The sequence below is a fragment of the Anabrus simplex genome, chromosome 2 (genome assembly GCF_040414725.1).
Source record: "Anabrus simplex isolate iqAnaSimp1 chromosome 2, ASM4041472v1, whole genome shotgun sequence".
NCBI lineage: Eukaryota > Metazoa > Arthropoda > Insecta > Orthoptera > Tettigoniidae > Anabrus > Anabrus simplex.
The window spans coordinates 650,107,345-650,120,505 of NC_090266.1; the positions used below are offsets into that span (position 1 = coordinate 650,107,345).

A 13,161-nucleotide genomic window follows, 5' to 3' on the forward strand; every position below is an offset into this window, starting at 1 on the left:
GTGATACATAAAACATCCGAGATAAAATACACTCAACAAATGCAATGGGAGTTTATGTTAAAATGTACAAGGATTCAAACTTGGACTTGTAAGTGTGGGTCCAACCGTATTTAATACAATATTGGTTGGCTGGAGGAAACGCTTAAAGAATTGTGAAGACAGTCAGATGTTGTTCTAATCAGTCATGTTTATGGAAACAGAGTGAAGTCTTTGAAAGATCCGTTACATTGCATCACGGAGAATATATGTATGGCCAGAATCTGAAGGTGGAAACAAGAAGATGAGTATGAGAACGAAAAATGTCGTAGAGGTAAAAGATAATATGAAGAGTCGTAACATATTACGCACGTCCTCTTTCCTCCAGCCCTATGTTTGCGTGGATCAGGTTGGGTTGGTGTTGACCTCCGCACTGACTGGCGACCGTTCCGATGTTGCGTTGGGCAGGAGAAATGGCGGTTGAGGGGAGGGAGAGTGAGTGGAGGTATGGGAGGACAGATCAGTAATGTGTGTTGTGAAAGATTTAATTGAGCTTTGTTTAAAATCTTTCTCGATTATTGTTGTGTCAACCGGGATGTTTGTTTTTTCTTGGAATTCTTTAAGATTATAAATGGGATTTTGATTTTTGATTGAGGTTTATATAAATATTTTCTAAAATACTGGTTGTATGTAGGATATTTAGATCTTTATCTATGGTGGAAAATGAGTGATTGTGATCTTTCATGTGTTCACTCCTAGCAGAAAATCTTGTGTGTTTAGCTGCATTAACATGTCCTTTGTAGCGGATATGAAAGTTTCTCCCAGTTTGTGCGATATAGCTGGCATTGCACTGGTTACACGTCAACTTGTAGACCCCCGATTGCAAATGTTTGTCGGATTTGTAAAGTGTGTTTGTGTTTTAGAAAAGTTTTTTTTCTGTTAGGGGCTTTACGTCGCACCGACACAGATAGGGATTATGGCGACGATGGGATAGGAAAGGCCTAGGAGTTGGAAGGAAGCGGCCGTGGCCTTAATTAAGGTACAGCCCCAGCATTTGCCTGGTGTGAAAATGGGAAACCACGGAAAACTATCTTCAGGGCTGCCGATAGTGGGATTCGAACCTACTATCTCCCGGATGCAAGCTTAAAGCCGCGCGCCTCTACACGCACGGCCAACTTGCCCGGTATATATAGAAAAGTTTAGAAGTAGTGATGTTTGTTCTACAAGAAGAGCATTAGTAGGGGTGGACAACAAGGCTCCAACACAAATTCTCAGGGCGTTAAATTGAATCGTATTTAAGTAGTTAAAAGAAGAATCAGATGCTGTATCGATAACATGCGCACAGTAGTCGAGTCTGGAGCGAATAGTAGCCGAGTATAACAACTGAGCTGTACTTGGATCTGCACCCCATGAACGTCTCGTAACCAATTGGAGAATTTTAAAATGCGCATCAGAGGAATTACGTAACCAAGTGATATGACGTTTCCAAGATGATGATGATGATGATGATGTTTGTTGTTTAAAGGGGCCTGACATCGAGGTCATGGTACGAAATGAAATAACAAAATGTTCAAATTCATCCACTGACCAAAATAAAATAAAAAATGTCATGAAGAATGAATGGATGGACACGAACTCAACAACAACAACAACAACAACAACAACAAAAACCCAGTGGATCAGACTCAAAAAAAGATTGTAAATAATATTATTACTGACCAAGGGACCACTTATAAAGCACAATGATGATTGATGTCTAAAGGGGTGCAAAATCCACTTCTAAGGCCCCACAGAATGGTACATGTCGCGAGTGAAGTAGAACCATGGCATTTGTCATGTTGGGGTACTAATCAAAAGTAGCGAAGACTCACGGTGTTCCACAGAAGATGGTACTACTCACAAGGATTGCACTTCGTACAGGGAACGCAGACCTATGGTGTTTCTCACACAATGGCGCCACTCAGAGCCAACGCAAACCGATAACGTTCCCCACCTAGGTGTACTAATCACGGGCGCTGGTATTCCCGTGGTGTTCCTCACATAGTGAGTACTAATCACAGGCAACGCAGACCCACGGTGCCACTCATATAGCGGTACAACTCACAGGCTACGCCCAGACCCGTGGTGTTGCACACATGGGTACGACGCACGGGTACTGGAAAACCCGCAGGCCAGCCTCTTTACTGCTACTAATCACAAACTTATTTCGTACCAATTTAGTGGTACTACTCGCAAGTACAGGCAACCCATGGTGTTCACCGCATGATGGTACGAATCAAGAGAAGTTTCATGGTTCTAATTCAATCATCCCTTGGTTGCCCCTTGTAGTCTCCTCTTACGACAGGCAGGGGATACCGCGGGTGTATTCTACATGTGCGTCCCCCACCCGCAGGGGGTAGTGTGTTTGGTCCGCGAGAGGTATTTTATTTCCCTCAAGTCCGTCGGCAAGCCGGTTAGGACCCCCCTATCCGCCACCTGGGACGCGCCCCGTTGGAGTATCACCTCTCCCCCTGCTTGGCGTAGCAGGTTCGTGGTCCAAGATAAGGAGCGGTCTAAAATTACACCAAGGTATTTATGAGAGGAACAAAAGGGAATGACTTGAATTAAAAAAAAAAAAAAAAAAAAGGCTCAGAATTAAATCTACGCTTAGAAGTAAAAAGCATAGCACAGCATTTAGAGTTTGAAAGTTGAAGGCCATGGAAAGTAAGCCATCTTATTACTTGTTCCATTAACTGATATAGATAATGACAACACACATCTAAGTCACTGTGAGAATAATAAATGACAATATCATCAGCCTAAAGGAGAATGCGAGCATTTTGTGTTACTAAGTGTTCAGGATTACTCACATACAGGGCGAACAAAAGACCACTTAAAATATCCCCCCGAGGAGTTCCGACAGACGAGTGACGAGAAGGAAGGAAAGAATGAGCAGATTTAAGGGAGAGTTTCCAATAAATGAACAAATTACGCAGGATATGGAGAAAATGAGCAGGAAATCCTTTCTGCTCAAGACTTTCCCAGAGAAGATGAAGCAATGGTACTTTCCTTATGAATTTTAGCTAACAAGATATCGAGAATTAAAATGTTAACAGCATCTTGAGAACAACGACCTTTAAAGTGGGCGAACTGATATTTGGGAACTAAATTATAATATTCAAGGGACCACAGGAGACGCTGAAGGAGAATTTAATAAAAGTCTTTTGGATACATGAACCAAGGACAATCCCTCGATAACTATTAGCATCAGTGGAAAGTTGGCGAGGTTTAAGGATGGGCACAAAAAAAAAAATCGTTCCAAGAGGTGGGAACAGAAGTAGTGAGTAGAAGTGAGTAGAATGTTCTTGTAGAGAGCTAATAAAGCTTGTTTAGCACGTAGGGGAAGAATGTAGAGCATGCCATATGATATGTGCAGGGCCTGGAGACGAACTCTTTGCGTTACACAAGGTGGCCTCAAGTTCAGGAAGTTGTATGGGTTGAAGTAAGACAGAAAAGCGAGAAGGGAAAGGAGGCATGGGAATAGTAATATCTGGCACGACATAATCAGGAGTGAGCGAATTAAGAAAGATAGATAGGACCTGTGGAGGGGTGACAGAGGGCGGAATATATTGAGAAGCTCGGGTAAGTGAGCGAATTGCACTCCATAACTGAGAAGATGAAATGCGAGCGTTTAAGGAGGAGATGAAGGATCGCCATGTAGCACGGCGTTTAGAAAGAAAAACTCATCGAGAATAAGCAATATGTTGTTTAAGACGAAAATAATGACGAGGGGCTAATGTTTTCTGATATATCCAAAATAAGCGGCGTCATTTGAGCACAAGATTATGACACTCAGAATCCCACCATCGTAAACGGGAATAGGAACGAGTAGAGTGGGGGGAAACAAGTTTGTATGGATGGTAAAGATCTAGATAATCCTGTATGATTTGAAATATAGTAGAAAAGGGCAAAATATTATCTGATAGAAGCTCAAGATGATGTGTAACATAAGAGATGAAGGATATGCGATCAAAATTACCAAGAGAGCGAACATTACTGACACAGGTATGAGAAGGAGGAGAGCGAGGAAACCTACCAAGACCATACGTAAGACTAATAGGGAAATGGTCGCTGGTGTGTGTATCAGAAAGGCGATGCCAAGTTACAACCGAAGCCATTGCAGTACGACATAATGATAAATCGACGGCACTTGGAGGGGAGCCGGGAGGAGTAAGGTGCGTAGGAGATACATAATTTAAAATGACAAGGTCATGCGATTGAGATGCAACGAGGAAATAAGAGTCCAGGGAAGTATTAATACTACTTCCCCATACTGAATGATGAATATTGAAGTAACCTAAGAGGAAAAGCTCATTAGTAGAAGAAAATTGCTGTAAAAATCGGTGCCACTGAATATGAGAAATAGAAATATCTGGAGGGCAGTAAAGGTTGTTAATGGAAAGGCGATTATAGGATATAGCAATTACAAAGGTATGTGGCATACACTATGAGATATGAAGACGTTGGTAGGATAGCCATTTAAATAAAACTCAGAGGAAGGGGGAAACCAAGTCTCCTGTAATGCTATGATGAAAGGGGTAGTTTCTATTGACAAGAGTTGTAATTCATATCGTTTATGAGTAATACTCCTAGCATTTCACTGCAGGATTTGTAACATCTGGAGAGAACATAGTATTAACACAACCATGGAGCTGATAAAGCGTATGTGTAACATGGGGCTGATCCCCTAATAATTGAATAAGTTGAAGAAATAGTTGCTGAATGCCATGTTGGAGACGAGCCTTTTGGCGTAGCACAGGGGAACTAGATGACTGAGAAGGAACTGGAGGGGGACACTGAGAATTTCAGGACGTAGACAGAAGAGGGGACAGGGAGGATGAAGATGATGTGGATGGACAAACCGAAGTATGCGAAGACACTGGAATGGCTCGAATGAGATACCCGGACTTATCAAAGCCCGGGGGAGGAAGAGGATGACACACTTTCATAATCACCTGAGTAAATTTACGTTTCCTGGGAGTTTCAACTGGGGAAGAGGAACGATTAGAAGGGAGAGGTGGGAAATGGTGGGAATTATTGGACAGGTCAAATGGGGCTGACGGCATTCTAGCAGAAGCTTCAGAAAAGGAAAGATTTTCTGTACACATAAGTTTTTTGATAGCAGTTTGCTGCTGGTGCGCGGGACAGTTAGATGAACCAGCATAATGTTCCTGTTGACAGTGAATGCAGCGGCGAATGTTTTCCTGACACTCAGATGTAAGGTGAGTAATGAACAATGACCAGATCGGGGTGACGTGATCTGACAGTTTTTGATCATATGACCATATCGCTGGCACTTGGAGAATGTTATTGGAGAAAATATGAAAGGGTGAACTTCCAGATGTACTTGAAACAACGATACATGTTGGGGGAGAGTCTGAGAGCGAAAAACAATCTTTATTATTGCAGTAGGAACATATGACACTCCACTGGGTTGAACAACCTTACGGTTAAGTCTCTTTACCGATTTGACCCGAACAGAGGATTTGAGATATTTGAGGATGTCAGAATCAGAAACGTTCTTTTCCACACCGTGTATAAGTCTAACGTGGAAAATATTTGAGCTGGGAATATATGCTTTAAGAGAATGAGTTTCAAGCATCGAATAGCGTAAAAAGCAATTAGCTTGAATCGCAGAACTAAATTCCACTAGTAATCTATTCCATCCTTTGGGCGTTATACCTTTCACAAAAATATCATTATCATAGAACAATCGCCCAAGTGCCATTGGCTGTAATCCACCAATGTTTTTATACCTAGTTGATCCCACAAAGACAATGAAAAGACCAAAATGAGCCTGTTGATAAACCTCCAACTCCACAGGAGGTGGAGGAGGTGGCAGAGTGTCATTAGACTGTTGAGGTGTTAATGGCTGTTGTAACGAATTCATACTGGAATTGAGATTATTCAAATCAGTTTGCATAGGCACAGTTTCCCCATGATCAACATTTCCATTAGAAGAGGGATCCGGTGTGTCATCTCCTCCACTATCGGTATCCATCGTCGAACCCGACACGGACACTCACTCACACACAAATCTCTCAACACACTTGACCACTTGTCACTAAAAGCAAACACCAGACTGCAACCAAAGAACGACCCGCTCCGTACGACACACACGGATGGACTGAAAGTACAACGTTACTGAAGGAGAAGAGCAGCTGAGCTCCTTCATTCACAATGAATTTTACAACACTTATGGGTAGCAAAAGGAAGTCACGATCGAGTAAGTATCGTTGCCAACTAACAAGCATTGAAACGAGGACGATTTTAGAGAAAGGCTTGAAAGGATTGAACATTTTTCCTTCTTTGCTTTCTTCCGTACAACATTATTTTTTCGTGATAATGTCAGCTTTTCTGTAATAATTTCCCCTTTGACCGTAATTCCGTAATCATGAGGTGAAATCCGTAATCATTACGGACAATCCGTAATAGCTGGCACCTCTGTGTTGGTAATCAGTTGACATGCTAATGTACCAGTCAAGTGTTTGTAAAGATTGCGGTTCATTAATGTGTGTGTAAAATGTGTGCATAATTTGTAAATAAAATAGTGTACACAACTAAGAGCATCCGATGTGAGCGTCTTTGTGATTAGGATATACTTCGCTATTACAAAAGAAGACAAGACAATGCAAGAAGTCGTCGACCTGTCACAAAGTACCATACTAAAAATAACTTGCCTCCACCCGGACTACACTGCAAAAATATGTATGAAAAAACTGGGACTACACTGTATGAAAAATACTGTAAATTCAAACGTATTCAATCACAATTACATTATTTTTAATTAGGTGAAAATGTGCAGGTTTAGTCCAAAAACCGGATAATCCACGCCTGGATAATTGAGAGTCTACTGTACAATGCGTTAAGGAAAATTGTGATGCTTATACAAGTGTTCAACAACTGTATAAGGACTTTATATTAGCAGGACTGAAGAGTTACAGATCTCTTCATACGATAATGTGGTTATTTAGGGGTTGTACCACCTAAGTATGTAGAGGAGAAACAATGGTGGTTGGATAGAGGAAGATGGAAAGGTGCCTTAGACATTCCATCCCAACGGAAATGGATGATAAGTAGGCTCAAGGAAAGCAGCATTATATCTTCCCGTTGATTACCAACAAAAGAGCAGTGTATTATAGTGGAAGCCATTTCCCTTCAGTTTTGACTTAGTTAATCTACAAATGTGAGGTTATTTTATCCGTTGGAAACTAATTGAGGAAAAAATACATTTAAAAAATAGCCACAAAAGAAAACATTAAATAGCAGATTATACCAAACATAGGAATTTATTTTAAAAGGATAAACTGTGGTAAATATTCATTTATAAGAAGAGGAATCATTTAACAAAAGGCTATGTAAACAATTCATAGGGAATCTGCCATGTGTGGACAGCCATAAATTCAAATCAGTGAGGAATGATTGATAACAAACAATGGAGGGAATTTATTATATTATTATTAAAAATCCCTGGAATATACTAAATCCTTATGGCTTACCTGTGAAGTGGGGCAATAACTTGTACTTTTCAAGGTACTGCAGAGTTGCTGCAGACATATTTGTACATTTCTGCCCAAGGTTGTAGAACTGTACAGCTTTTTGACCTGAATAAAATGAGGAGGATTATGAACAATTTGTAGTTAGTAATGAGCCATAACAATTGTATGACAACACTGCACATAAATATTATGTACACTCACTCAAAAGAAGAATGAGCACATGGTATTATATGTTCCTCACATTTAATATTTTACTATGCTTAATTTTAATTATTAACAAAATGCAATTCGCCAACCATGTAGAGACAAACCACGTGGATGCCCACACCCACTATTATATCTCTAGGTTCAATTGTATGAGAATAGTGTACCTGCAAAGAACTTACAAAATACCATCCGCCCATTCAATTTTCAAGTGACTGTTTATCTTATTCCAATTTAGATCATAATACTCCTCTACACACTAACTACAGGAACTTATTATAATTATATTATAAGCTAATAAAACTTGTAGCAATCTTCCTGAACTGTGTTAATTACAAATGCAGTTCCTTTTGAAAATTTCCGATTCTCATTAAGAACCATATCAATCTCCAAATTTCCTTCTGAACATGACCAGTAAAAGGGCTTTAGCATGCATCTACTCAGCACTACTTTTATCAATAACACCATGAAGTATATAAGGTAGCCGCAATATTGCTCCTCAACTAACATTATACATCGATTTCAATGCAACAGCAGAAAATTTCAAACCTCAAAAGACAACTGCTTCTTGTTTCTCAAATCACTTCACCCCTCATTCCCCATTTCGCTTGATCTCCAAGTCTTCCTTCCATTTACCCATAACTGTATGTTCTATTTCAAATCCTTTCATCTAAATCACAACACTAGCTCTGTAGTTGACAATTATTACTATATTATCTGATTCCTCGTAATATCTATCCATCTCTTCTTCTTCTTCTTCAACTGCTTACTCTTAAGATGTATACAATGAGACAGTACTATCCATATTTCCTGCAACTACCCAACGTACCCTTATGACTCATTCATTTCTATGCCTAACAACCCTAATCTGCATTCTCTCCTTACATAAATACAGTATACACTGACATTTCAGTACTGCTGAGAGGAATATGAAATTTGGTTTCATGAGAAGGGAGCACATGATCAAAATTAGATAGGGAGGGTAATCAAATTAAGCAATAGAAATTCACTGGTTAGAAACTGAAACTAAATGTATAAAAAAGGGAGTTCTTTGCAAGTGCAACTAATCAAGAGCTATTAAAAAGTGCAAAAAGGTGTGAAAAATATAGAAATACAAAAATGTAAGACCCTGGAAGAGGACTACATAACAATCTTCCATTCTGATTGCCAATCATTATTAGAACAAGGAAGATTTAATTAATGTTAAAAGTTTCATATGTAAGGATGATAAAAACTTGAGAATGAAAACAGGATAAGAGCAATGACAGGTCAGTTGGGGAAGAAGGAGCAACAGAAAGAAGAGACAAGGACAAAGATAAAACACAGGACAGGTAAAGACCGACAATCTGTCCAGAAGGCTCCCCTCAACGAGTACTGATACACTCCCTCATTATGAAGCTGGGATGGTGAAATGAACATTTCATGGGCTGAGAAGAACTGGGACTGATGAGGTGAGAGTACATCTGTTTCTAATGTGGCAGTGCATAAAGTAGTGGAGATTTTCCTTGTCCTTTTGTGTTTTAAAATTATTTGTCTTTATCTCCTCTATCCGTTGCTCCTGCCAGGCTGAGTGGCTCAGACGGTTGAGGCGCTGGCCTTCTGACCCCAACTTGGCAGGTTCGATCCTGGCTCAGTCTGGTGGTACTTGAAGGTGCTCAAATAGGCCAGCCTCGTGCTGTAGATTTACTGCACGTAAAAGAACTCCAGCGGGACTAAATTCCGGCAAGTCAGCGTCTATGAAAACCGCAAAAGTAGTTAGTGGGACGTAAAGAAAATAACATTATTATTATTATTATTATTATTATTATTATTATTATTATTATTATTATTATTATCTGTTGCTCCCTCGTTCGACACCAATATCTTTTTTCCTAATTGAGCCCCTATCCTTCAATGTCCGACTCCTTAGCTGAATGGTCAGCAATGAGGTCTTTGGTTCAAGGGGTCCCAGGTTCGATTTCCAGCCGGGTTAGGGATTTTAATACATAAATACATTATCATTACAGAGCATTATGCCTTCAGCATACAGTCTGCAAGCCCCTGTCAATTTACTAAACGTCGCCACAATCCTCTATTTGCAACTAGTGCTGTGGCCTCATTCAGTTCATAGCTCTTACCTTTAAATCATTACAAACTGAGTCTAACCATTGTCGTCTTGGTCTCCCTCTACTCCTCTTACCCTCCATAACAGAGTCCACTATTCTCCTACGTAACCTATCCTCCTCCACTCATCTCACATGACCCCACCACAAAAGACTTTATCTCCTCGTTTTGAGTAACCTCCTGCTATTGTTTCCACCTGTTTGTACCAGTAATCATTCTCTCTACTTTCATGTCTGTTATTTCTAACTTATGAATAAGATATCCTGAGTCCACCCAGCTTTGGCTCCCGTAAAGCAAAGTTGGTCTGAAAACAGACTGATATAAAGATAGTTTAGTCCGGAAGCTGATTTCCTTCTTACAGAACACTGTCGATCGCAACTGCGAGCTCACTGCATTAGCTTTACTACACCTAGATTAAATCTCACTTACTATACTACCATCCTGGGAGAACACACAACCTAAAAACTTAAAATTATCTACCTGTTCCAGCTTTGTATCACAAATCTGACATTAAATTCTGTTGAATTTCTTACCTACTGACATAAATTTAGTCACATTTTACATTGTATTGTATTGAACAGGTGGACTTAAAAAAAAAAAAAATTGTAATAATATTCGAGACATACATCAATTTAGTCTTCGAGAGGCTAATTTTCACACCATACTAATTGCACCTATTTTCTAGTTCCAAGATATTAGACTGTAGGCCTTCGGCACAATCTGCCATTAAGACCAAGTTGTCAGCATAGGCCAGACTGCTTACCACATTTCCACCTGCCTGCCACTTAATACCTTTCAGCAGATGATCCATGTTAACTACGAACAGCAAAGGTGAAAGATTACAGCCTTGTCTAACGCCTGTAAGTACCCTGAACCAAGAATTCATTCCACCATCAATTCTCACTGCAACCCAATTGTCAACATTAATGCTTTTGACTGATTTTAATAATCTACCCTTAATTCCATAATCCCCCAGAATGACAAACATCTTTTTTCCCTCGGTATCCTGTCATATGCTTTCCCTACATCTACGAAACAAACAACGGTCTATTCCTCTTGAAATATTTTTCAATTACCTGGCGCATACTGAAATTCTCATCCTGACAGTCCCTCTGTGGCCTGAAACCACACTGGATTTCATCCAACTTCGTCTCAACCACTGATTGCACCCTCCCTTCCAAGATGCCAGTGAATACTTTGCCTGGTTTATTAATCAAAGAGATACCTCGATAGCTGTTGCAATCCTTCCTGTTCTCCTGCTTATAGCTAGGTGCAATTACTGCTTTTGTCTAATCTGAAGGTATCCTACCATCACTCCAAGCTAATCTTACTACTCTATGAAGCCATTTCATTCCTGCCTTCCCATTATACTTCACCATTTCAGGTCTAATTTCATCTATTCCAGCTGCTTTATGAAAATGGAGTTTAAATACCATCCTTTCCACTTCCTCAAGCATAATTTCACCATCATTTTCTTCCTCACCATGAGCTTGGTTGTTCGCGACACCACCAGGAAGATTTCCTTTTACGTTGAGAAGATTTTCAAAATATTCCCTCCACCTGTCCAGTGATTCCCTGGGATCTATTATGAGTTCACCTGAATTACTCAATACACTGTTCATTTCCTTTTTCCCTCCCTTCCTATGATTACTGTCCAGAAAGATTTCCCTGCTGCTTGACCTAGCCTTTCCAGGTTATTACCAAAATCTTCCCACAACTTCTTTTTGGATTCAACAGCTACTTGTTTTGCTCTGTTTCCTTCATCTACGTACAATTCCCTGTATGCATCAGCCCTTGTTTGGAGCAATTTCTGATAAGCCTTCATTTTATATTTACAAGCTGCTCTCAATTTACCATTAATTAAAATTAAAAATTATTTTTGGAACCATATATTGTTTATGTTTAATAGAGGCAATACTTTAATCCACAGCAAGTAATGATGGGAATGAATTTTTAATATTTATAAACACTAGAGTTTTCATAATTTTAAAAACATGACACACGGTATTGGACAGTTTCAGTATTGTTATATTACTTTCCTATTACACTGTACCATTACATTACTTTCTAACCCAAATGTCACATTTGTAATAAAGGGCATCCCCTTCAAGATTAGCACAGTTTTCATGCGCCCAACCCTTGCATATGATGCACTGAATCCAGTCTTCACTAAAATTCTCCACACAGATGATGCAGTCAGTCTTATCCAAATCAAATTTTGGAGTACTTTTTATTTTTTTCCGGCTCTGCTTCTTCGTTCGCGAGCTTCCTCCTTTGGTCGCACTGTTTTTTTTGCAGATTTTTTTGTTTCTCACAGCACTGAGTTTTATTGCCTTTCTTCAAGCCTTTGTTTGAAAGGGGTGGAGGTTAAAACTTCACTCTGGTCTCCACGCCTTTTCCTCAATTTTAAATTTTCATTAGTATCACTTTGAAGAGGACTAAGTTCCTGAAGTAGACTTGCACTCGGAGATTTATTTTGATTAAGCCCATCTGAATCTTTACTCCTAGCAGCTGTGGAAGTGGATGCTACGCCATGGTGAAGCTGAAGGACTGAATGTTGTTGTAGTTGGTTGTGCTTCATATGACGCCTGAATCGAAGGAAGCTGGCTATTGGAAGGAATTTTAGCAGCTGTGTTGACAACTCTCTCGAAGACGCGAAGAAATCTAAGTCGCTGAAGATATTCCGGTTCAGGGGATAGATGCCACAACAGGAAAATGCTGACTGAGCAGGCTCCATTCTGCATACCTTGGTAAATGCAGAGCCAACTAGATCTGAAATATATTTCAGCATAATTTTCAAATTGAGATACTTCCTCATCCATATGGAACAAACCTCGTTGAAAGCATTCTTGAATGGCTTCATGATTACTCAGTCAAGAGGTTGCAACCTGCGAGTTGTGTGAGGTGGCAAACTCAACATGTGGATGTTGTGGACTTGAGCAAACAGAATAATATTGAAATCTTTGTGGCTAGAATGACCATCAAGAGTAAGTAACACTGGATTCTCTTCACTTGGGTTCACTCTCAAAACAAAAGGTTTCATCAATTTTAGGAATCCCTCTTTAGTTATCCACCCGCTCGGATGGGCATCAGATACACTACCCATGGGTGCATCCTTTGTCAGATCATTTTCCATTCTCACTGTGGGGAAAACAAACAATGGACGGACAAACTGGTCACCTGAGGCATTTATGCAGAGAAGAATAGTAAAATTTTTCCCTTTCCCCGGAAGTTAGCTTGCCAACTTGTTTCTTCCCTTTCACTGATAACACCTTCAACTGATTCCCGTGCACAACTGAACTCATCAGCGTTGAAAATTATTGAAGGGTGAAATAAATAT

At 39.9% G+C, this 13,161-nt stretch overlaps 1 protein-coding gene across 5 annotated transcripts in view; it reads right to left on the reverse strand.

Annotated features, from left to right (window-relative positions):
- LOC136862991 (uncharacterized) overlaps positions 1–13,161 on the reverse strand; it is a 414,724-nt gene that overhangs the window by 6,235 nt on the left and 395,328 nt on the right. For all 5 annotated transcript variants that reach the window (XM_067139297.2, XM_067139298.2, XM_067139300.2 and 2 more), the window contains one exon: positions 7,515–7,619. In XM_067139297.2, the coding sequence (XP_066995398.2) occupies positions 7,515–7,619 (105 nt within the window). The remainder of the gene's footprint in view (positions 1–7,514; positions 7,620–13,161) is intronic.